Here is a 24478-nt window from a genome sequence, read left to right as displayed (position 1 = left end):
AGCATGAACAAAAGGTTAGAAAGACCCCAAGGATGGAAAGGTCAAATATCTAATCGCCTCTCTGCTCTTTTGCATTCTACACAATCAAACACAATCTTCCTCACATCTTCCTACCCTGTTTAATCTCACCCCTACCAGATTTATCGGCACTCCGCTCTCCTCCCAATTGGCCGGTCACCGATTTTCAGCGCCGCTCCACTTGGTCTGCGGCGTGCGCACAACGCAACTTCCTTCTTTAGTTTGCACAACAATTCCCACGTCACTTTGCTTTGCTCGTTCAACGCGCATCCACATCGTGACAGTCACAAAGCTGACAACATCAACAACCTTCCTTCTACACTGGAACCATCGACTGATCACTCATCATCACTCATCATCATCACTCAGCGCCGCATCTTACTTCTCTTCGCTCATCCGACGCATACCCTCGTCGCTGAAATTCTCTTTGGGCAATGTCCTTGACAACATCGTCAATCTACTCTTGGAACGGCGCCTCCGCATCTGCGAAGTCGAACATGTAAGAGCTTCTACCACGCGCCCCACGGAAAAGTGTACTGACACGGTCTGTTGATAAAGCATGTCAAACACGACGAGAGTGTCACCGGATTTACTCTCTATGCCTAACGAGATCATCGCAAGGATATGCAATTACGTCGCTGTCCACGATCACGCAAAGCCTATCTCCAACCTTCGCCTGACCTGCAAACATTTCTATGCTCCAGCCACCAAAGAACTCGCCCAAAAGTTCCTCAGCGAGCCTCATGTCATGATGAATCGATACAGCCTCGAAGCACTTGTCGAGATCTGCAAACATCCACTGTTTGGTCCTCATGTGCGCGGTATCGCTTTCGAGTCTTCTAGACTCAGCCTTAGGCTTTTCGACGACATCCACTACAGGCTAAGGACCTCGCTCACCGACAAAGACCTGGTGGCTATGACTCAGGCAAGGAAACAGATGACTTTCTTCCTGGAATTGTATGAGCAGGAGCAAAGTCTACAACAGACCGGCGAAGCTTCGAAACTCGTCAGAGAAGCGTGTAGCCTACTTCGGCAATATAGAAACGCTGTCAAGATGGCCCTTACAACAGTAGGCATCGATCATAACGGCCCTTATCCAATGGGCTATCATAAAGCTCTCACCCAGTTTATCTGTTCTAATGGGAATGGCTTGAGTAATTTCATGGCTGCAAAAGACGTCTCTTCCACCCTTCTGCTGATGCTAGAAGCCTCCGATGCAAGTGAATGCGAGATCTCAAGTTTGGACATCGGGGCATGGGACTTTCATCACTACGACACATGCGCAGATCTATCCAACGTGCGCATTGCTTCCAAAGTCCTGACTGCGTTGACCGAAATCCACCTGCATCTCGACCCGGGCCCATTGCAAGATGGTCTGGACAGGATTCTCGAGGCAACACTTCCTTTCGCCAACAGACTGCAGAAAGTTTACCTGGAATTTGGCCAGGATGCAGAAAGTGGGTTAAGTAGATCATCCTTGTCAATGCTTGCATCGGTCGCACGTATTCTTGAATCGATCGGTTCCGACGAACTTGTCCAGTTAGAGCTGAACATCACGACTTTTCGCGAGGCAGATCTCCTCAAATTTCTGGGCCTGCACAAGAAGACTCTGAAGCAGGTGACTTTCCAAGATCTTCCGTTAGCGGGCTCATGGGTCCAGCTGTTATCATGGATCCGAGATAATTTGTCTCTTGACAAGCTAGTCTTCCTTTGCGTCTCGGAATTTGATGAGCATGACCTGGATGAGCGTGGATACGGGAAGCCGACCCTATGGTTCCGTGGCGGATTCGATATCAGGGGTCCTACAGCTATGCGACCTGCTTTAGACAAGTTCCTGGCACAGAAGAGGAAGCAGTTGACTGGAGACGAAGACCATGGGCTGGCAGAGTACGAACTGGATTACGGACAACCAAGAGTCATCGAATAGACTGGGAGAACGCGAGAGCAAATTAGTGATGACCTTACACGCGCAACGGGAATGACAGTAGAAGGACTAAGCCGGGCAATGGGGCATTCTTCAGGGACGATGAACGATGGATAATTGCTTCTCGCTACTCTTTTTTTTTGTAACATTACACAATCGAAACATCTCTTCTCTTTTGTTCTCTCGCTCTAAGGGGAAGTCTGTATAACAATTTGGATTTGGTGATTGTCTCTCTGCAAATTGATCAGCATTTATTTGGTGGAAGGTGCGATGGAGCTAGTGGTGCTCCTTCAAAACAGAGTAATCTCGGAGTTTCCAAGTCAGCGATCGCGATGGAGATCTACTTTTGACAAAGACGTGATTCAGATTTGCGCTGTTTGTCTCTCGCAAAGAAGTTTGACTGGCACCCGGACGATATTAGGCCAGGTAGCTCCGCCGTCAGGAGAAGGATGTCTGCAACCAGAAAGAGCGACCAATGTCTAGCTTTCAAGCCATATCAACAAAGCTTTCCGCTCGGAGTGACATAAGATCGGAAAGGAATGAGGAAGTTTGCGTAGCGGCATCGATTTCCTTGTCGACAAAAAGATAGTTCTAAAAGCAGAATTTCTAAAAGACCGTACATTCTTTCTAGTCATTCACTACCAAGTTCTCGCCTTTTCGACAGGTAGGGTAGCGGTATAAGTATATAAGAGATGGAGATTGCCTATAAATAGAGATGATTCAGAGAAGACAAGACGTTATACCAGCATCTGGATTTACCTCTCAATTAGCCGACGAAAGGCAAGATGCCATTGAATAGCAGGGTTGCAGCCAGAGAGAGCAGCACTTTTCCAAACTTTCTCTGGAAAATTTTGTCTCGTTGATCAGCCGGGAAGGAGGCATTGCCTTCCTGATTGACCATATTCTCACCACCTCTTTTTCGTCTCTCCATGTCCGTCATATATCTTGGTCTATGACAGCTTGCAGTATTGCACGAATGCTTTGATCTGGGAAAAGAGTTTGCGTCTATACGATCAAGTACAATTGTAATTGATGTTCACAGGAGCTGCCATTGTTGAACGGCAGTAACAGCTCCCTGGTGCTATTCTCAGCCAAATTCGAGCTGGACTGCCAGATCGAATCCGACAGATCATGGCTTTTTTGTCAACACCCTCCAGCTCAGGTCTGCAATTCCTCATTCTTCCCTTCAAGTCTATATACCTCTTTTCGGCGACCGCTGGACTTGTAACTCAAGCTCGACTGGACTCATCATGGGACAAACCGTTTCTTTCTCTCATTTGGGAATGGAATTCACTGCTCCGAAGCGTCACTTCGCTTTGAAGTTTGGCGACTCAGGAGCCGTTTGCCTTTACTTCCAACTATTATATCACTGTATGATCTATGACTTCTCTTACTGAGCCTTCAACCATAGTAATATATATCACTCATTCTCAAGAACGTTTTCACAACCTCAAGAGGACCGGAAAGCCTTGACTTCTTGCATCTAGCTACCTCGCTCTCAACCTCTTACACAACGTATATCTCGTGATTCGTTTTCTTCCCTCACCCCTACACTGGTTATATTGCCATCACTTCAACATCGAAGCTACTGTTATTCCTCCAACGAAGCTGGATCACGGCCTAAGAAAGACTCACAAGGACTTTACTTCCTTTCACATCAATCAATCGTTAAAATCACTTCACACACAACGTATACCTTGCGATGCAATAGCCTTGTCGACTTCCTTCTTCAACCTCTACACCTCTTCCTCCACCTCTACACCTCTTCTTCCACCCCTACACCTCTTCTTCCACCTCTCCCTACACCTCTTATATTACTCTCACTTCAATACTGAAGCTACCTCTTTCTCCTCCTACCGAAGCTCGATCACAACCCAAGCCTCAAGGAAGGCAGGCTCATAAGGAATTTGCTCCTTTTCACATCACTCAACCACTATAACAACTTCGCTACGATAGAGTGGTCAAGTTTCTTCAACCTCCACACCGTCCACGCCGTCCACAGCATCCACACCAGATCAATTACCCAAGATTCAACTGTTCAATATGGACAGCCTCAAGTCTTCCTTCTTTGGGAGATTGTTCACAGACAACAGAATCACGTAAACCAATACTACCACTGAGGCTTTACACAGTAGCTGACACTCCTTGTTCACAGGGCTGAGACCGCTGGGCTAGTGACGCAGCCCACCATCACCCCTTCAATCACTGCAGTCGGCCCAATCACTGCAGTCGGCCCAATCACCGTGTTCGTCCCAATGGCCACAACCAATCAGCCAACTCCTGGGCTACTGAAATGTCCGAACGAAGTGCTCGCAAATATATTCAGCAACCCAGGCTTGAGCAAGAATGATATCAAGGCTCTCAGACTCGTGTGCACACAACTACGACCCCTTGCAACCAGAGTGTTCGCCCAGCGCTACTTCACAGATCCCTTTGTCATCTTATCGAGATATAGTCTCGAGGCTCTGGTTCAAATCTGCAAAGATGACACATTCAGTCCTCACGTCCAGTCGATTGGCTTCTTGACCAGCACTCTTTGCCCACTTGGTATATTAAAACGTGCCTCCCGACTTCAGAAAGCTATTCTGGATGGAAATCAGGAATCCACTACTCAAGAGCTCCAAACCCTCAATGCTTTTACCGAATTTTGTAAAGAGCAAGTGCATCTGGAATGCTCTGGAGAGGCTGAGAAACTGCTTGCCAGCGCAATTTCAGCGCTTGCTCGCCCTATTACTGTCACTGTGACAAACGACATCACCTCGATCAACCCAATCGGAGTTTCTAAAGTCCCTTCTGATCAATACTACAACTCCTCATACATTCAGGAATCCCCGCCTGACGATTACTCCAGAGAAGATGGCTACTCTGAAGTCAGATCTAGAATGAAACACCTCCTTAGACTGGTCCCGAACGCCATATACCAAATGGAACTTGGAGATCGAAAGCACTTTGAGGGCCTGAAGATACAGATCAGAAAAGACACTCTTATATCACATCAAGATGATTGCCTGGGCGGCCTTCACATGTCCCAAGGAATTTACAGGTGCTTGAAATCACTCCACCTGGAGATGAGCTGCTATGCTCTGCGAGACAAAAGATCTATCGCGGGCTTGAAAGACTTGTTCGAGGTTGTGCCAGACCTACAGAAGCTCACCTTTGTCACAGACTGGGTGAGAGGTACCACAATCGCAAAGCTTTTTGTGACGAACATGACAAGATGGCTCGACACTCCAAGCGCATTTAGCTTACGAGTGATGGCCCTCGAAGAGGTGGTGTGCACATCAGAAAGTCTTCTGGGTGTCATGGAAAGACACAAGAAGACGTTGAAGGAGGTCAAGCTCTCGGGTGTGACCCTGCTTGGCTCGTGGACAAAATGTATCTCATGGATGATGGAGAACCTTCACCTGGAGAACTTCTGCATCGAAAATGCTTCCGACATCAGCCATGCTAGGAAGACCAACAACAGCCGTTTCATTCCAGCTGATTGTCTGGTCGAGCCCACTAATCTTGTTGGCGAAGAGGACACTCGCGTTGGGCTTGAACAACTGCTCAAGCACAAGTTTGAGAAATAGGGAGGAAGATGCCAAAACGGTCATTTCAGTGGGAGATGGCCCGGAAGATGACACGAGATGTTGAAAGCAACACAGGAGAGTGAAAGGGGGCTCAGGGCAGGAGCTACGTCCTCCAAAGGAAGTATCAGCAGGCAAAACAACAATTCAAGCCAGGATATCAATGAAAGGCTGAGTCAACATCCTGAAACCAGCAGGCATTCAGAGGACATCAAAATGCGATGCAAAATGCTCATGCCTTAGCATGGTTGCAATCAAAGGACTCTCGACTCATAAGAGAGCCTTCGGAGGATAAATATCTGCACTTGTGAATTAGCTTATCAAAATATCTGAGCAGTAGGCCATTTATGCATCAATCAATGTTACTTCATTCAATGAACCAAGTTTTTCATTTTTCATCATAAGACAAATCCACCTACTTGAGACAAACATGTCCAGGTCTCGAGACTTTGCTGACTTATTTCAGGACTCTTGATAAGAGTGAGATGTAACATCCACTCTGGAAATCATTGCGCATTCTGACAGCATCAAATAGACGACTCGCGAGACACGAGATCTCTGGAGGGTTTCGAGCAAACATGCCATAAGAGCGCATGAAACCATTACGTTCTCCACAATGTTCTTTGAGACGTCTTAGCTGAAAGGCAAGGCCGCATATCCTGGAAGCGTCATCAGTGTTGCGGCAACATTATCTCTCGACAGCACTTACCCTTTAGGGCTGTGAAACAAGGAAGTAACACGTTCTTTCCCAAAGACGACGTGTTTGGTCTATTTGTACCGTGGGTATCTCTGCTTGCTTTCTCTTTCTTTCATCAATATCGTTGCTCGTTGTACTTGGGCTTGCTTCCATCGCCATCCATCATCATCATCGTCATCTCGGTCTCTTGTTTGCCCATCTTCGCTCCAGCCGCCAACTTCTCGACGACCTGCAGCTGGAACCTTCTTCCAGTCTGTCAGGCTCGTGGTACTGCTGCTTTGTCTACAATCGCCTACCACTACGTCGAGCTTCATCAAAACTCCATCACACCTGGCCCATCTCTCTTCTTGGACACCAGTGCCGGCGATACCCTCAACTTCAACTCGTTGCTGCCTTTTGCAACAGCTCTCCGCAATCATGTAAGCTTCTTCTCTCCATGCCTCTCTGTCCATCCAGTGTTGACGTTATGTTCTCCAACAGGGATATCGCAATCACCAACCTCCGTCTGCTTTCGCTGCCCAATGAAGTCATCACTATGATCTGCACCGACGATGAAATCTCCGCCAAGGATATGTGCGCCATTCGTCTTACTTGTAAAGAGCTTCGTGCCATCGTTGAGAAGGACTTCGCAAAGAGATATTTCCAGGACCCATTCGTCATGATGACCAGAGAGAGTCTGCAGGCGCTTGTCGACATCTGCAAACATCCTGTCTTCGGACCTCATGTTCGCAAGGTCCAGCTACTCAATCGTCTTCACAATCCACATCGCTTACAAGTGTTTGCGGACAAGATGGCATATGCAAGCTGTTGGAGGAGACTAGAAGAGATGACGCAGGCCAAAAGCCAACTGGAGAAGTTCACGGCACTCATCGACGACCAGTATGGCTTTTTAGGATCTAACCAGGCCCTCGACACTCTCACAGAGGCTTTCAAGGTTCTAGGAGCAATGGGAAATCCCATTACACTCGCCTCACAACAGCTCGATCTGCCATTCCGACCCATCGGCTGGAATAAGATGCCCGACGAGTTTGACTCTGAGCACACGCCCCCGATGGCGGTACCTGAAGTTCTGTCGACAGTTCAATTCATGCTTGATGCTGCAAAAGCAGGCGACTGCACGTCCACAAAGCTCGAAGTTGGCGTCGATAACTTGGCCAATTCGAATTTTGTCCCTGGGTTTCAGCAGAACGCCTTGGTTCCGACCGGGCCGAGCCTCAGCAGACCATTTCTAGCGGATTTGGATGAGCTTTGTTTCACCTTCGTATGGGGTGAATCGGGTTACGGGTACGGGTTCAACCATGCTGCGGCGAGTCACCTTGGGTTGCTCCTTCGATGTGTGCCGGAGAATCTCAAAGTCCTTGTGGTGCGCTCAGACGCCGATGTCACCACACGATTGTGGTACCTGGGAGAATGTCTCGCTCATGAATGCTTCGCAAATGTGCAGGTCAACGCGCTTGAGAGAATTTGCTTTGCCGGCGTCATGCTGAAACAGCGAGGCTTTTGCCGACTTTTAGACGCCTCCGAAACCACTCTGAGCAGGTTGGATCTCCAGGATATCGTCATTTCAGGCAGCTGGGACCAGGTCCTGCGCCACATCGCTAGAAGGTTGTCTGTCCAGCACTTGACTCTCAAGGGGGCATATCGAATGACTGGGGAGCCTACTTTGGGTAGAGAGGTGTACAAGAAGTGGTACTTCTCCCCTTGCGAACTTTCAGGCATGGAGGAGATCCGAGTGGGTCTGGAGAGCTTCATCGAAGAGCAAGAGTTCGAACGCCAAGAAGCTGAGCGGCAGGAAGCTGAAGAACAAGAGGCTCAACGTCTGATAGACGAGCGAGAGGATTCTGAAGACGAAGATGCCTTGGCACAGTTACAAGCCGCAAGACTGCAAAGGGAGCTCGAGGCCGCAAGAGAGAGAAGGGAGCAATGGGAAGCTAAACGAGAGGCGCTGAAACAGAAACGTGCGCGCGAGAAGCAAGAGGCAAAGAATCGTCCTCTGCGTCGCTCAAAGCGTCTTGCTGGAAAGAAAGCAGCAGACCAGGCAGATCAGGCAGACCAGGCAGATCAGACGGACCAGGCAGACCAGGCAGAGTGAAAGTGTGGAGAGGCACCAAGCAACTGGTTCCCCTAAACACGAGGGATACACTGTACACTAGCAAATTTCCGTGAAATTTCTGTCATCAAAGGGAGGGATGAAAGAAATTGGCCAAGATAGAGCAGGATAGAAGTCCATACCGTGACCATTCATAATGACATACATACACTCACTTCATCACCTCGTTCAGAAAATCATTCATCGCTTTGCCCACAGACTTGTTAGCTTCCTCTGGAAGGTAATGTCCGGCATCATCGCCAACACCCTGAGCTGTCAGCAACGACTCATCTTTGAACCACTGCTTCCAGATGGCTTCAACGTCTCCATGTGTCTTGCCCAGGTTACGCATGCTCCACATGATGAGGGCAGGACATTCCAGCTTGCGACCTTCGCGCTGATCCTCTTCCTGCAGTGGTGGTTCGACATAACAACCAGCTGCATAATCGGCGCAGGAACCTTCGATGGTCTCACGTTTGGCGTGTAAAGTTTCGTAAACTTTCCATGCGTCATCTGATTGCATAGCTTTGAGACCTTCCGAGTCGTCAGTGGAGATGCGGTTCAAGGCATCATGTGTCCATCTGTCGCCCCCGTAGGCTTCGATCATGTCGGGTGCGATTGGCGAGGCAAGAAAGGGCCAATGGAAATAAGAAGCAGCAGCTGTAGGACGAGCAAAGGCTTGCCACTGCACCAGAGTAGGCACGATGTCCAGCATGATGGTACCCAGAAGTTTGTAAGAATGCAAGTTGGCAGTTTCATCTTGAGGAGGATGGGCGTGAGTCACGGCAAGACGATGGCAGATACGGGCACCACGATCATGTCCTCCTAGGATGATGGGTCGGTTAGGAAACAATTCATGGCTGGCTTCAAGCAAAGCCTGGCCGACGGCGGCGAAACCGTCCTTCTTCGGACGACTACTGACACCGTAACCCGGCAGCTTTTTCGGACGCAGGATCAGTAGTGGTCGGGTAAATGCGGAGGATGGAGGAGAAAAGCGACCGTACCTCTGGGACAAACAGGGAGATTTTGTCCTGAAGTTGTGGGATAAGCTGATGAGCATGTTAGTATCACGCCAAATGGTGCGACGCGTTATAGCGTACATGTCGCCAGCTGAGAAGGGGTCAGCGACTTGCGACATGATGATCAAGCATGTCAAGCATACATGTAGGCAGACTGAGGATATCCATGGACGAGCCACAAGACAGGACCCTCCCCCAGGTCCTTAGCGTAGCTTATCACGGTGGAGCCTGAGGGCGTTGTGGAGACATGGCGTTCAACAGCGAGAGCGGAGAGGCTCTCCAGATTTCTGATTTCGGCCGACATGTTTATGATGAATGCAAATGATTACGACGCTTGGGGAAACAAGAGGACAAGATGTTTGGTTCAAGCAGCGGTTCAAAGGTCAAAAATAAGAATGAGGTCAACCTCGGATAAAGTTGTTCGAAACGAGGGCAACTTGCTCACATCGAAGCCCCCCGGGATCGCCGCGGTTCGACAGAGGAGTAAAGAGTTTGGCGTGATGGCACGTGCAGAGGATGGAAACTACTTAAGATTTCGCCAAGAGGTGGCCCGAAAGACAGCGAGGCTCAGCAGACAGAAGGAGCGACTCGCTATCCCACTGCCCAGTCAGTCGAGACCGTCGCTTTCCCCGTCTCTTGTCAGCTGTTTCCCTGTTCGCAAAACACGCTCCTGCCATCTTGACGAACGCCCCTTCCGCGCGACATGTTTTACAGAGGAGAGAGGACGCATTCCCGGCCATCGTAGAGAACTCACACCCGTCACCCATCCATCCGGCCGCTCTCGTCGCGCGTCGCAGAAACACTCCCGGCCCCGGCCTCGTCGAATCGCATCCACGCCCGCCCCACGTTGTAGTTTGTTGCCCTGGACGCGACACTTAGCCCTCGGGCATGTCGCAGCATGTTGCTCGACAGTTATGGGGGTTGCCGACCACCACATCGTCGGAGGTCACTGCCGTATGTATATCGTCGCTGCCAGACACGCGCCGGCTGACTTTGATGGCCACAGTCGTGCACTCCATACACACTCCCTTCGAACGGCATCCTTAGTTTCGCCGAAGACAATATCGTCACCCTTACCGCCAATGTAGTCTTCTCACCAGCCTGTACTGAAGGCTATCAAACACCCGGATCCAGCAAAGACCCTTCCAGCGTGGCCGACCTCGAGAACCCCTTCTATGCATCGACCATCCCTCAGACATTTGTAGTCGCATGTGCTACATCCCTCGCATGGGTCCTGGTTGTGATGCTCATGATCAACTCGCGATCCTTTACTCCTGGTTTCGGTCTCACAAACTTTGCTTCTGGACGAGGATTGATTGGTGGCGCTACTGGTGGTACTGCTGCTCCTGGTGTCGGCTCCCGACCATGGCTCCAGAAAGTCGCCGCTCTTCTCACTGCAATCGCCTTGACCATCGCTACTGCCGACACATTCAAAGTTGCTCAAGAACAATACGAAATTGGTTACATGGACGGAGATGCCATGCACAGTAGAGTCGAAGGCAGCATGGAAGTCCGTGTCACCCGTGTTATATCTGATGTTTTCCTCTGGCTCGCCCAAGTACAAACTCTTATCCGTCTGTTTCCGCGTCATAAGGAGAAGGTTGTTATCAAATGGGTCGGTTTCGCCCTCATCATTCTGGACACAATCTTCTCCTGCCTCAACAGTTTCCTGGTCGACAGTTTCAACCGCCCCCGGCACTTCGTCGACGCCATTCCAGCTTTGAGTTATCTATTCGAGCTTGCCGTTGGACTGCTCTACGCCGCCTGGGTCATATTCTACGGTCTTACCAAACGCCGCTACGCCTACTTTCATCGGAAAATGAAAAGCATTTTCATAGTTGCTCTCTTATCACACATAGCCATACTAACGCCTGTCGCCTTCTTTATCACCGATGTCGCCCAACCGGATGTCGCTGCATGGGGTGACTACTTCCGATGGGTTGGTGCTGCTGCATCTAGTGTCGTCGTCTGGGAATGGGTCGAACGGATAGAAGCCCTGGAACGAGATGAAAAGAAAGATGGCATTCTTGGACGTGAGGTCTTTGATGGCGACGAGATGATCGACTTGACCCCTGGAGACAACATGACTTATACAAGGAAACCTCGTGACAACTACCGGCCAGCCGACCACGATCACGATCGTTCTGGTGGCACCACCCAAAAGACTGGCTCACAACAAGACGGGGTAAACCGTTTCCCTTCACGAAGGCGAAAAGCGACACCTCGTCGGAGCACTCATCTGCCGCTTGGTAGAGCACATTCTGAGAATCGAACAATCACTTTTGGATCTCTACCTCGACCCGAGACTGCTCTAACCCCCATTACCAACCAGACACCACCACCTCCCCGACTGTCACCTCCCGATAGAACAAATACAACAAGTGCCGCCTCGACTGTATATGTCATCAACTATGGCGAGTCGCAAGAACCTGAACCCGTGCGGCGCCGTACCGAAGACATACCTGAACATCCGCCACCAGATGACCTGGAAGCTCAAACGTCAACTGCACTACGGGACGAGATCCGGTATGCCGATGCAACCATGCCAGGCGGCTCATCACGACTGCGACAAACGAGCAATGCGCTTCGAAACGTAGTTCAGAACCCCTTCAAGCGGAAACGAATGAGTCCGCCGGCAGAAGTCAGAGCAGCAAGGCATGATAGCGATACACCCGGTTTGCCGTCCCATTCATATTCGAAGTGGGACATCAAAGGCCGTATTGGTGCAATCGCAGCTGAGCAGGGCGAGAAGTTCCGAGAAAGGAAGCAAGAAAAGTCAAACAATATTGACCTACCCTATACTGTCATCCCAGCACCAACCCGTGGAGCGGCGGCCTGGAGTCCGCACGCAATGAAGCATACTAAGAGCGATCTTAGTAGCGACGTTACACCTTCCGATTCGCAGCACAATACTGTGCGAGACTCGAATAGCTCGCAACATGTTACATGGGCCAGCTCGACTACAGCTGGCAGTCAGGGTGAAAATATCATCAACGAGGCTGTCAGTAGCCGGACAGATGACAACGAGACGCCTCGACCAGGACATGCTACATTGCAAGATGCGAGTCGGTCAACGAGTTCTTCAACACCGGGACCAGCAGCAGGCAACGATGATGAGCGTAGAACGCCACGACCAACATAGAATATCTTGGTCTTCACGGCAATTATGAGGAGTTTACACGGCGTTACGGATTAGAGAAGACCTTCCGAGGTCCAAGCATTCCAGGAAAAGGATGGCATCTTTATTTTTATCTTTTTTTGATTCACGTTTTTGATTTTGTTTGGGACTTGCTAGATTACTTCTCTCAGATACCCCCTCTTTTTCTTTCTCTCTTTTCTTTTCTTTATCATCCAGCGATTTCTCCTTTTGATGTACGGAGGGAAAAGCATCCGGTTTTTTTTTTTTTTTGCTGTTGGATCTGGTTTTTGTTCATACTTAGTTTTTAGTACGCTGTCTATGTACATATGTCCATCTTTCCACTATTTCAAGACTTGCGATTCGGAAGTGTCGTTTCTTCCCCTCGTTGGTTGCTTCCTTGCAAAACGCCACTGTGTTGATGTTAGAGTAGCGCGTCCAGAAAGGTGAGTTTGTCTCAGGAACGCTGCTTCGGACTGTCATATCAGATGCATTCTTATTGACACCGCATTGCGACAGTAAACCATCTACGAAAGTCCATTCAAGCGTTCATTTATCATCGCTGCCTACTACACGAATGCCTCAACGTGTGCAATGAGAAAGAGGCACAGGAGGAATAGATGGCAAGATTGGCATAACCGAGTTGCCGCTTGTCATGACGAGGTGTTGACTGTTGTCAAGACCCCAAGTCTTTGACTATGGTGTCACAACTAAACTCGCGCCTTTCGGTCTTGAGCTTGAGATTCACGGTCCACATCTGCCAACCATGTACTCGCCTGGATGTCCAACCTCTCGAGCCCAGACTGTTCACTATCTTTTGGAATAGATCATTCAACCAAGTACCGAGATCATCGAGCCCATTCCAGAAGACAAAATGTTCATCCAACTCTGCTATACATACCAAAAAAGTCCAATAAGGGGACACATCGCTATCGGACTACCTATCTTCCTGCGGAGAGTCAAGTATAACCGCCGGACTGCGGTATACCTTCTGGAAAAGAAAAAGCAAGAGATCTTCGAACCGACGAATACACAGCATTTAGGTGGATACAGGCAAAAGTGGGTGGGGCTTAGGCGGAAAGAATGGCTGCACTGGCACAAGAATGTTTCTGATCACCATATGAAAATTCTGGATGCATTTGAAACTCTTTCGTCGTCCTCTGAGAAACATATCTGCTAACATCTCTCCTGAAATTTTGAAGACGAATAAGATTAGTGTTCCTCACGTGCTCGAGGTTGGACATGGTCGCTTGCTTACGTAAGGAACAAGCGAACTGATCAAGCTTGGCGACTTTCCCTCTTGAGCGTTGCCCTTTAGCGAATTCCATGACAATATTCTGACAATTTCTGAGCCAATCTTCCACACTCCTTTTGTCGCAAGACGAGTCCCCTGAAGAAAGGCATGATATTGTCACAGGATGCAATGTCAAACCACTGGTGATCGTCAACGCAAGGCGCATAAAAAGTCCCGTTTCGGGTGCGTCTTTTGCAAAAAGCGACATATCAAGGTCGGTGCATTAGTGCTTCGAAAGGCTTGATGGTGTTGGACTCATCGTTTGCAGTGCGATGAAGCTTTTCCAAGATGCGGCAATTGTACGAAGTTCAACAAGGACTGCAGTCTTGCTACGTCCAATGATTTCGCAGCGACAAAGGCATTGGCAGGCCCGACCAATGCTCTCACCCCAGGTGCCCATTCGTCATTGCCAATGCCTACCTTAGAGCTCCTCCATCATTGTGCTGTCGGGATGTATGAGTCTGGACCCGTGGTTTTGCCCCAAGAAATGGACACCATCAAGATGGGTTTCGCACATCCTTTTGTCCTGCATAGTGCTCTCGCCCTGTCAGCACTGCATCTTTTCTCCAAGCAACCTTACAGGAAGGAACTCCTACACCGAGCTGCAATTCACTAGCATTCTGCCATTGTTATTGGTCGCCCTCAAGCCATGAACCCTTCCAAGAGTAACATCATGCCCGTTCTCACATTCGCCTCTGTGACGGCGCTCGCGGCGCATGCCCAACCACTCTATCAACCACGAGATAAGTCTGCCTCACTGGATATACTGGATGATCTGTGCAATGCCTTTCGTTTAGGAAGGGGTATCAGAACTTTGATTTTCGAGAATCTACAACTGCTGGATTTGAGCGCATCTACTCCATCTCAAGGGCTCCCCTCGGAAGAAGAGGAACGCATGAAGCTTTCTTTAGACAGCGATTACCCAATCTTCCTCTCCCTACGGACCTTTCTACACCATCACTGCAAGCCAGAAGATCTCAGCCACTGTCTGGAAGCTACTCAAAGGTTGTTTCTGTACATGGCAATGTTGGAACAGTACCCCTTGTTGCATCCAAACTTTCAGCTTGTACATCAGTGGCCTATAGATGTTCACGAGCGCGTTGTAGAGATCATATCGGCACGCCAATCTGTCGGTCTCGTACTGTTGAGCTACTACGCCGCATTGATGAAGCTGAGATCAGACGTCTGGCCAATGCACCAGTGGCCGATGCTCATCATGGAACAAGTCGAAAGAGTTATCGCTCCCCAGTTCAAAGTGTTCATTCAATGGCCGAAGGTGAGAGTCTGCACCACGGGATGAAGAGCTTAGGCGACCTTCGACTCAGACAGCACATGTCCTTTTCCATCTTGGTATGTCGCGACACGAAAGCTTTCTTGGAGACCATCCTTCAGAACGCTTCCTTCTTGATTTTCTCCGACTGACCCTCGACTCCTTCTCTTGTTTGCATGGTAGCGATTCGATCTGCGCTCTCGTATCTTGGGGGCGGGATGTGCTGATTCGTAGCCGGTTGCCGGACATCGGCGGGCTCAGCATAGACCATGCGATCGCGACTCGTTGGTGGGTGATCAATCATCAACATCTCTTTCTCGGCACGTTCTTTGAGTTCGTTCTCGTGCTGGACTTGAGCGCAGCAACCACAAAAGACACTGACGAGGCAGTCGGTACAGCCATTGCCTGGGAGATTGAAGCGTTTGCGTACAACGTTGCGTTGCATCCACACCGAGACACAAGGTATGAGCAGAAGCCACCCGGCGAACATTCCCAGGCAAGGTGCGTTGCACCACTCAAAGCCGGACGACGAAGATGGATCTTGGGGGTATTGCTCGAGTCGCCAGGCAGTGCGACCGTAGATGCATGGAGAGCACCATATGGTTCCGCAGCAAGAGCTACAACTATCCATCGAGCAAAGATTGTGGGACCATTCCTATTCAGCCATGGCGATTTGGTAATAACGGAAGGAGTGAATGAAGATGTTCGGATATGATGCAGGAAAGAGCTTGAAGAGTGGTTGAAAGCATTCAGAAACAGGGCACACTCAAGGCTTTGTACCCGTCACTCTTCGGTTCTGCGAACTCCCTTCGCCAAATCGATCCTCTCGGCCAAAATTGGTTCCGACGTTTTGATATTCAACACGAACTCTACGTCGTCCTCACGCCGTGACATTCTGGGGTATACGTCTGGTCAGTGCGTGGGTTTCTCAATCCTCTCGAATTAGACTTTGTGGGGCATACGAAGAGCCCTAAACAGGCAAGAGATGACCAAATCAACGAGCCTGTACATGCCTTGAAGTCATATGCACAGATATTCTGGGGTACACGCAAGCCTTGGACTATCGAGAAGGGAAGTTCGTTCACGAAGAGAACACATGCTGTTCCATGACGAATGGTCAAGACACAGCCAACATGGACCGAGCACAACGTTGCCCTGATCCCTTCTACGTCAATCAATCGTGTCCTTGCGTTCAGACCTGCAATTACCAACAGCAAAAGGTATAAGAGTCCGCTGAGGGCCCAGGCTGATGACTTCCAGCTTCCATCCAATTCGTCGATCCTCGAACATGGTCGTCGTCAACCAGTGTCGCGCACTATTCCTTGCGTCATGCCTTTCTGCAGCAGCGTCCGCCCAGAATGCTACCTTGCCAATCGTTGACCTCGGATATGAATTACATCAGGCGGCGCACTTTGACGTTTGTATCCCCTCTCAGCTTCGACGAGTATCTGCTTACCATGAGTTCTGTGCAGAGTGTTACCAATCTGTATAACGTAAGGTTTCAATGAAAAAGATATTCTTGATAGGAATCTGACAGAGTCGTCAGTTCTCGAACGTTCGTTATGCCGCACCTCCCGTTGGTGACTTACGATTTGCCGCGCCCCAGGTGAGCGACTCTTTCACGCCCCGAACTTTCAACCATCGTTCTAACAACATTCGAATCATCAAGGTCCCTGCTGTCAACCGATCCGTCTTGCAAAGAGGTGATGTTGGTCGCATATGTGCACAAGGTAGCCCAGACTGGTTTACAGCCGAACTGTCGGTTGTTCCAGACTTACTTAGCGGTAATTCTGCATCGATCAATGTATCGGAAGCCACCAAGGCCCTGCAAGATCTGAGAGCTCAAACTTCAGCTCAAGTAGCAGCAAACTCTTCCGCCCTTCTCGCCAACCAAGACCCTCGTGTGTCAGAAGATTGCCTGTTTCTCGATGTATTTGCCCCAAAGGACGCCTTCGATCTAGTCGGCAAGGGATACGGAAGTCCCGTCATGGTCTATATTCACGGAGGAGGGTACGTATGCTGAAACTCCCGATCAAGCAATCCGCTAATTTACCCCTAGTTTCGCGTCCGGTTCGAAAGCCGACACGAAGTCAACAAGCTTACTCGATCAAGCCAAGATCGATGGTGAAAATATTGTGTTTGTAACCATAAACTATAGGTTAGGTGCTTTTGGTTGGCTCAGTGGACCCGAATTTCAAGCCAGTGGCGGTATAGCGAATGCAGGTCTTCATGACCAAAGGCTTGCACTAGAATGGGTTCAGAAGAACATCCACCTCTTTGGTGGTGATCCGAACAGAGTGACAATCATGGGTTCTTCTGCGGGAGCCAGTAGCGTCTTGCATCAGATCACGGTCGGTACCTCCATCTCCCACCGTCACAATCCCCAACTGACAAGCGAGACAGGCATACGGAGGAAAGAAAAGCCCTTCACCTTTCGCACAAGCCATTTTGGAGTCGCCTGGTTTCGCCCCATTGCCATCTGCAATTCAGCAGCAGAAGACCTTTGATCAATACATGTCGTACCTCAACGTCACTAGTCTGACCGATGCGCGTCAGCTCCCTTCGCAAGCCTTACTTGCGGCTAACTCTCTTTCCATCGCTCTCGCACCATTTGGTAGCTTCGGATACAGCATTGCCGTGGATGGAGATTTCGTCCCTGCGCTACCAGGTCAGCTGTTGGCGAACGGCTTCTACGACAAGTCCATCAAGAACATTATGACTGGACATGCTTTGAACGAAGCACTCGGATTCACCGACCCCACGACCCAAAACGACACCGCATTCAGAAAGTCAGTGATCGGTAACTTCCCTTCTCTGGCTGCCTACCCCGATGAAGTCGACTATATCGTCAACACTCTCTATCCTCCAATCTTCGATGGCTCGCAAGCTCAGAATTATACCACCCAGCTTCTGCGTGCTTCCGCGTTCAATTCCGAGGTCTCGCTTACATGCAGCAATTACTACCTGAACAAGGCTTTTGCAAATTCGTCTTATGGTTATGAATTTGCAGTGCCGCCATCTTTGCATGTGGCATCTTCTGCCTCGATCTTTACCCCGACGAATGTTCTCCGTGGAAACTCGACCAGCAATATCGACTGGAAATCTCCACTTGATGATGCACAGATTGCTTATGCCATGCAAAGTTATGTTACCAGATTCGTGGCTACTGGAAACCCGAACAAAGATGGCATTGCGGAGTTTGGAATCTATGGAGGTGATAATTCTGTGATTGTTGTTAATACGACGGGTATTGTTGGCGCTAGAGCTTCTGTTGCGAATGAGAGGTGTGACTTTTGGCAGAAGGGCCTGTTCTACTGATATATCTTCTGCGAAGCGCAATGGTGTCTTGATGGCTCATTTTGACTGTGTCTTTGAGCTCTCATGGAATTGACGCTTGGTGGTATATAGCTTGCTATCTTGTGTTGCTGTGTAGCAACCCTAAATACATAAATCAATATAGCTAGACATCCCGTATGTTCTCTTCTCTACTCTTCGCTATCATCTGTACCATCCTACTCCTCGCCCTGATTTTGTGACCATAGAAGTAGAACACGACGGGTATAGGGATACACGCCGCTTCCAAAAGTCCCAAAAGCGTGCCTCCCCAGCGCAACCCTAAAGAAGCGTACAAAGATGGACCAGCCAAGGGCAAACATCCACCCATGATACTCCTCAACACCGCATTCCCCGAAGCAGCAGAAGCAGCATAGACATCATAAGACCTCACCAAATAACTGATGGCATAGATAAACACACATGCATTGCCAGCACCAAAAGGCACACCAGCTAAGATAGGAACAATCCAGTGGATATCTTTTGTACACGTCCATGCGAACCAGAGTTGACCGACTGCGAGAAGGACGCCGCCGATACAGACGATACTGACAGCGGCTTCAGGGGTTACTTGGCCAGTCTTTGGGTCTTTGGGGTGGCTGTTGATGAATCGACGGAGTAGGGGTTCCGCGAGGATGATTATCATGGCTCCGACGCCGATGCCGCAGTATGCGAGGCCGGTCATGCCGCTGCTCCAACCTCTTTCTTGTTGGAAGGCTAGTGGGTAGGCGACGAAGCAGAGGTATAGTACGCCGTAGACTAGTGCGACATAGACGTCCCAGAAAATGCTGGAAGATTGTCAGTTGGTATTGAGAGGCCCAGTCATGTCAGAAATGACATACCATATAGGCTCTGTGACGAGCATGACAATTGGTCTGGTGATGTTGGTCTTTAGTACTTGAGCAAAGCTAGACGAATCATCATGTTGGCTCCACCACTTGTCATTACCAGTCTCCTTGCGTTTGGCAGCGGCACGTTGACGTAGAATCCTGGGTCCATATGTCTCTTTGGCGACGATCAACGCAATGAATGCTGCGAAACTCATGATCATGACAAGCCAACTGTTTCACCGCCATCCCAAATATTCGAAGACAAAGCCACCGATGATTGGACCAATGACTGGACCATTTATGGGGCCGATACCCCAGAAACTGTAGGCCAGAGGTATGTATTCTGGTGAGATGATGTCGCTGACCGTGCCTGCAGCATTCGTCATCATGGCACTTCCGAAAAAGGCGCCAAAGAATCTACTGATCAGAATGGCTTCCATGTTTCGTGCAAGACCACAGGGAATGATGAGAAGAGTGAACAGGCCCATGGTGACAATGTAGACGGGCCGACGACCGTAGATCTCACTCAAGGGAGCCACAACCAGACTGCCTACAGCCATACCAAGGAGATATGTGGTGACGCCGAGCAAGCCGACCATTTTCGACACTCCAAATTCTGCTTCGATATCCGGTAGAGATGGTGTGTATGATGTGCTGTAAAGGCTCACGACTGTAGCGCCAAAGCTCATGACGAATACAGTCCAGGCCTTGTACCAGAGAGGTGAGTTCTTTGGGTTGCCAGGATCATTCTCCTCCCAAGTAACCAGGTATTGTGTGTCTCTTTCGTCTTTCGTGGGGTCTGTACGGATGCCACCATCGTCGTAGTTTGACTGCATCGTTTTATGTGTGTCGACCAAGGTGATAGGGATAGTCGACGCCATCTCGAATCAGAGGGGGTACAACGAGACGTTCAAACAGAAGGTGATTCGGTGCGAGTGGTCTGAAGGAGTAAGTTCGGCCTGTAGGTAGTTGGGGACCAAGTGCTTATAGCAATCAGAGAAGCAGCTGAGTGCAAAAGCCTGTATATACAAGCTAAAGTGATTAGATTCTCTTGGTTGACCACCAGATGAAAGCTTACTACAGATTTCCTTACGAATCAACCGCTTTACGAGGCGTTGAAAGCGCTCGGAGTGCCCCCCTCAGGTTTTGTAAGCTTCTCATGAGAAATCTGGCGTGGATGTTGGCAACCCTCCAAGATCAGACATTTTGTTCTCCCGTCCTGAGATTAGGTCGTCTTGAATAAATAATGGTTCGTTGTCTCAGGCAGTCTGTCACGCCTGTTCGAATAATTCTACCACAATTAGGATGTCGGGCTCCCCCTGGGGCAGGCCCGACTGCTCTGTGCTCCCCGATAAGAGTGACGGAATCGCCAGGAAGCGAGATGGAAATTTCTTCTGTCGACCCTCAGTACAGATGCAACCTTCCTGGTAGCTTCAATTGACCGGTCTCTGTCTGTCAAACGTAGAGTCTACCCAATCCGCTCGCTGTTCAGTGTCGTTGGCTTCAGCTCTGCAGGTTGACTCTGCAAACCAGCGCTCATATTCAAAAGTCCAGCTTCCACTGAGTAAAAAAGACATACTTCGTTAGATAAAAGCACAAGGATCCTCAATGTAGATGGCCAAGTTGACTGGATCGAACGCTAGAAACAGAACACGTCGACGTCGGGAAAGTTCAGAAGTTGTTGGCAACAGCGGGGGAAAACCGCGACCTCCATGACGTGCGTCACTTCCTTTCCCACTGCCCAGACCAAGTCGCGAGGAATGTCAATAATCATTGTCCACGGTGATGAACAATGCTACCAAGGCCTTCGCTTGTGATATCTGCCAGCAGCGGTTCAGTCGCAATGACCATCTGAAGCGGCACTACGTGCGACGTACGTGAAAGCACTCCCGCTCAACGCTTGCTCATGTTGATAATCCTCAGACACCGGACGGCATCCGTATAAATGCTTGTTCTGCAGCTCCGGATTTGCACGCTCTGATGTGTTGCGCAATCATTATGTTGGTTGTGTCGAGCGAGCCGGCCGAGATATTCCTGCAGTAGCTGCTTGTGATCAGCGGCGACAGGTAACATCCGGACCATCTCTGATTCTGTTCTTGGCTGACTGTGAGGTTACCCACAGGCATGCGAAAGAGTGGGCTAATTTTATCATTCTCGATTGAACAGTCACTTACTCTTGCCATAGTGTTCTGCTAAGAAGCTCAAATGCGATCGGATAACTCCTTGCGGTACATGTACGAAGAAGGGCGAGATATGCTCATACGCACTCGACGTTGGGCCATCGGAATTCCAGGCAGGGACAGGTTCCGCGGGTGCCGGACATGTAAGAATTTCCTCTCCGGTACCACCAGTACAGGATCTCGCTTCCGATGTGTGGTTCGCACCAGCCCAAGATCATAATGCAGACAGCTCCTTCATGACGCCGAACCTCACATGCTTCGGTTTCACGTCTACGATCGCTTCTGATGAGCTTCCGGGAGATGATCTGGCACTTTCACCATCAATACAATCAGCACCTGGCGAACCCGAACAACCTTATGCCAGTGCTCTCATCAAGGCACTGACGTTGTGCTTACCACAGATGAGTCAAGAAGTCGACGTCCAAAAGCAGATGTTCAGCAAGATCTTCTTGATGGTCACTGCTCGTATTCAAAGGCTTGCCAGGACTTACTTTGGGCGTTTCCACCGCAGTGTCGGTATCATACACCCCGCATCATTTGACCCGAATGAGGTATCAGTAGCTCTTCTTACAGCAGTTGCATACGTCGGTGGTATGTATTCGGAAGACATTAGTGAGAGGGGTGTCATCGTGGATGGACTGGATCTACTTGAGTGCATGGTCTTTTCTTCCAGGACATTCAAGACACTCCCGGGCCTCGAAGCGAACAGTAGTTCCGACTGCCAGGATGATCAAATCGCTTTTGAAGACCTTCAGGCAGGTTGTCTAGTTGTGATAGCTCAACATTGCTTCGGAAATCATACAGCGAAAGCTCGAGCCATGGAAACTAGATTTGGAGAGCTCATAAGAGTGAGTGTTCTTGTATATGGTTATCAGTTCATACTGACACGTGCAGATTTGTCGAAAACTCGGTCTTCCCGAAAGTCGCCAGAGACTCGAAGATAGAGAGACCGAACAACGATGGCTGCGAAAAGAAGCTCGTATAAGGTGATTGATGTTCTTTCAAGAAGCATGATCTTCGAAGACTGACATGCTGTGTCGACAGAACTATGGGATATATCACGTTGATGGACCGCGATTTTCACTTCTTCCACAACTTGCCCTGCCGCTTGAGCACTTCAGAACTTGGTTTCGATACCCCCTGCCCTGAGGCGATGTTTGATGCGGAGCATCCATATCGCACCAAAAATTTCCGGTTTGAAAGCAACGGTACAGTGCTTTGCGCCTCTCAAACTCTTATGAAAAATCCTGGAACGATGACCGACCCGAGATTGAGAAGCCTCGACATGATGTTACTCAGCAGTGGTGAGTGGTTTTCCATATCCCTCAAATTCGTGGTATACCATACTGAAATTTACAGTACTCAATTCCCAGATTGTCATATACCTTGAGCGGGTTAATACTACGCAGCCAGTTGTCCTTCCCGAGTCTTTATCCAACGGTGTCAAAATGTGGTACCAAGTATGGAAAGACAAGTGGGAAAATCGAGACGTTTCCGACCGGATTGAGACTGGCAACTTGGAGGTTTCTCATGACTACTGGCTTGCGATCCAGCTGAAGTTGGGCAGGCCAGATTCCGTGCTTACAAAAGTGTGTATTGATTCATGCAGTAAGCTCCTGGACGACCTCAAGACCAACCGACCTAGGAACTCTATGGATCAGTAATTGATCCCACACAAGCAAGAATGCTGAACAATCATCAATCGTAGCTTCTAAGATCTGATGTTCACAGCCGAGAAAGCAATTTTGATCGAAAATTGAAGAGCACAACTTTGAGCGTTGCGGAAAGATTCCGCATGGGGGATTCCCGAGATTCTTGTGCGGCCAGGCCATTGCACTTTCGGACTCACCCCAGAATATCTCTAGACCGATGACAACATCGTAAGATTTCAAAGAATGACCACCAATCCTTCTGGAAGTGTTCCGAAGCATTGTTGACGAGGTTGAACGCATCGAAGCCAGCGGGATCTGGCGTCCCTTCATAAATAACGATGTCGCCAACTCCAGAGGACCACTCACATCTCATCCAAAGCAATCATTTGATCCATCAATTCAATTCTTTCACGACAAAAGTCCGACATGTCTACCCCTCACGGCTTCAAGAGCTCTCTCGAGATCACTCATATCACCACTGCAACTGCCATAATTGACATCGACGGTGTAAAGTTCATCACCGACCCCGTCTTCGCACCCGCCGGCACCGAATATCCTTACCCTACCACCACCCTCCGCCTCTCCGATGACCCAGCAATCCCTCTTAATACTCTTCCCGCTATCGATGCTGTTCTTTTGAGTCACGAAGACCATGAAGACAATCTTGACGAGTTCGGTCGCCGTCTGCTTGATGGACGCAAAGTCATTACCACCCCCGACGGCGCGAAGAACTTATCGCCTCGTCCTGACGTCCGCGCTGTCCAACCTTGGGAAACACTTGATCTCATTGCTGGCGGTAAGAAGTTCAAAATCATCGGTGTTCCTGCTATCCATCTACCCGGTGGCGAATGCACTGGGTTCATCATCTCCACTGAGTCTTTCGGTCACGCTGCCAATGGTCTACCAAACGCCATCTACTTCTCCGGTGACACGATCTACCATTCTGATCTCCTGAAGATGAACGAAAAATGGCACATTGTTGCTGCCGTCCTCAATCTCGGCAACGCACACGTTCCAACTGATCCTTCGAAGCCAGAGGACAAGTTGCAAATCACCATGGGAGGCGAAGATGGTGCAAGATTGGTCAAGGAACTGGATGCTGATGTGTTGATCCCTATGCACTATCAATCCTGGGGTCACTTCACTGAAGGCGAGGAAGATTTGATCAAAATATTCAAGCAGGAGGGTGTAGAGGAGAAGATCAGATGGCTGACTCCCAGTGGAAAGAGCGTCAAAATCTTCTAACCGCGCATATGAGAGTAGCATTGCATATGATCAGGACCTTGGTGCGGAAGTGAACAATCAATGTTCTTGTACTTGTTTACTTGACGAGCAATAGTTATGTTACTAGACAAAGCAATGCAGAAGTCAACATATGTTGTCTTTCACAAATTTCCCATTTGGGCCCGCTTCGCCCGTAATCGCGCTCGCTAGCCTTACCCTTTCTATGTTACTGTGGAGGGGTGA

The 24478-nt window shown here is 49.4% G+C and overlaps 9 protein-coding genes across 9 annotated transcripts; 6 read left to right on the top strand and 3 right to left on the bottom strand.

The window, feature by feature from the left end:
- Positions 1-452: 452 nt before the first annotated feature.
- M438DRAFT_361575 (uncharacterized protein) lies at positions 453-2030 on the top strand (the record flags this gene model as incomplete). Its single annotated transcript, XM_029907519.1, has 2 exons — positions 453-517; positions 577-2030. The coding sequence occupies 2 exons, from the start codon at positions 453-455 to the stop codon at positions 1943-1945; spliced, it is 1434 nt and encodes a 477-aa protein (XP_029764389.1). The 3' UTR covers positions 1946-2030.
- A 2167-nt stretch (positions 2031-4197) lies between these two features.
- On the top strand, positions 4198-6956 carry M438DRAFT_310271 (uncharacterized protein; the record flags this gene model as incomplete). The annotated part of the gene is made up of 2 exons (XM_029902412.1): positions 4198-4410; positions 6633-6956. Coding segments are annotated over 2 exons (537 nt in total), but the record flags the coding sequence as incomplete, so codon positions are not given.
- Positions 6957-8419: 1463 nt separating this feature from the next.
- Positions 8420-9791, bottom strand: M438DRAFT_310268 (alpha/beta hydrolase). The gene is made up of 4 exons (XM_029902411.1): positions 9460-9791; positions 9398-9407; positions 9302-9346; positions 8420-9234 (listed from the first exon to the last, which is right to left on the bottom strand). Exons 1-4 carry the CDS (start codon positions 9618-9620, stop codon positions 8470-8472), a joined length of 981 nt encoding a protein of 326 aa, XP_029764387.1. The 5' UTR covers positions 9621-9791; the 3' UTR covers positions 8420-8469.
- Positions 9792-9920: 129 nt separating this feature from the next.
- On the top strand, positions 9921-12725 carry M438DRAFT_288239 (PalH-domain-containing protein). The gene is made up of 2 exons (XM_029901652.1): positions 9921-10270; positions 10323-12725. The coding sequence occupies exons 1-2, from the start codon at positions 10205-10207 to the stop codon at positions 12456-12458; spliced, it is 2202 nt and encodes a 733-aa protein (XP_029764386.1). The 5' UTR covers positions 9921-10204; the 3' UTR covers positions 12459-12725.
- Positions 12726-15134: 2409 nt separating this feature from the next.
- Positions 15135-15668, bottom strand: M438DRAFT_265972 (uncharacterized protein; the record flags this gene model as incomplete). Its single annotated transcript, XM_029900065.1, has 1 exon — positions 15135-15668. A coding segment is annotated over one exon (534 nt), but the record flags the coding sequence as incomplete, so codon positions are not given.
- A 636-nt stretch (positions 15669-16304) lies between these two features.
- On the top strand, positions 16305-18334 carry M438DRAFT_265448 (carboxylesterase family protein-like protein; the record flags this gene model as incomplete). The annotated part of the gene is made up of 6 exons (XM_029900026.1): positions 16305-16433; positions 16489-16509; positions 16563-16622; positions 16686-17026; positions 17076-17367; positions 17420-18334. The coding sequence occupies 6 exons, from the start codon at positions 16305-16307 to the stop codon at positions 18332-18334; spliced, it is 1758 nt and encodes a 585-aa protein (XP_029764384.1).
- Positions 18335-18367: 33 nt separating this feature from the next.
- Positions 18368-20015, bottom strand: M438DRAFT_393939 (putative MFS multidrug transporter; the record flags this gene model as incomplete). The annotated part of the gene is made up of 3 exons (XM_029909144.1): positions 18368-19137; positions 19192-19389; positions 19420-20015. 3 exons carry the CDS (start codon positions 20013-20015, stop codon positions 18477-18479), a joined length of 1455 nt encoding a protein of 484 aa, XP_029764383.1. The 3' UTR covers positions 18368-18476.
- A 949-nt stretch (positions 20016-20964) lies between these two features.
- M438DRAFT_351494 (uncharacterized protein) lies at positions 20965-23023 on the top strand (the record flags this gene model as incomplete). The annotated part of the gene is made up of 6 exons (XM_029906721.1): positions 20965-21052; positions 21103-21245; positions 21365-22207; positions 22254-22345; positions 22404-22663; positions 22719-23023. 6 exons carry the CDS (start codon positions 20965-20967, stop codon positions 23021-23023), a joined length of 1731 nt encoding a protein of 576 aa, XP_029764382.1.
- Positions 23024-23437: 414 nt separating this feature from the next.
- On the top strand, positions 23438-24256 carry M438DRAFT_265606 (Metallo-hydrolase/oxidoreductase; the record flags this gene model as incomplete). The annotated part of the gene is made up of 1 exon (XM_029900040.1): positions 23438-24256. The coding sequence occupies one exon, from the start codon at positions 23438-23440 to the stop codon at positions 24254-24256; it is 819 nt and encodes a 272-aa protein (XP_029764381.1).
- Between the last annotated feature and the right edge of the window lie 222 nt (positions 24257-24478).

The sequence above is a fragment of the Aureobasidium pullulans genome (assembly GCF_000721785.1).
Source record: "Aureobasidium pullulans EXF-150 unplaced genomic scaffold scaffold_2, whole genome shotgun sequence".
In the NCBI taxonomy this organism is placed as follows: domain Eukaryota; kingdom Fungi; phylum Ascomycota; class Dothideomycetes; order Dothideales; family Saccotheciaceae; genus Aureobasidium; species Aureobasidium pullulans.
Note: the sequence above shows the minus strand (reverse complement) of the source record. Positions and strands in the feature narration are given on the sequence as shown.

Excerpts from the sequence above, each read along its gene's own strand:
- M438DRAFT_310268 (XM_029902411.1), bottom strand. The coding sequence starts at position 9,620 with ATGTCGGCCGAAATCAGAAATCTGGAGAGCCTCTCCGCTCTCGCTGTT. Across the intron at positions 9,235-9,301 it reads TCTCCCTGTTTGTCCCAGAG|CTGCCGGGTTACGGTGTCAG; the intron begins GTACGGTCGCTT and ends CGTCCGAAAAAG.
- M438DRAFT_288239 (XM_029901652.1), top strand. The coding sequence starts at position 10,205 with ATGTCGCAGCATGTTGCTCGACAGTTATGGGGGTTGCCGACCACCACA. Across the intron at positions 10,271-10,322 it reads CATCGTCGGAGGTCACTGCC|TCGTGCACTCCATACACACT; the intron begins GTATGTATATCG and ends TGATGGCCACAG.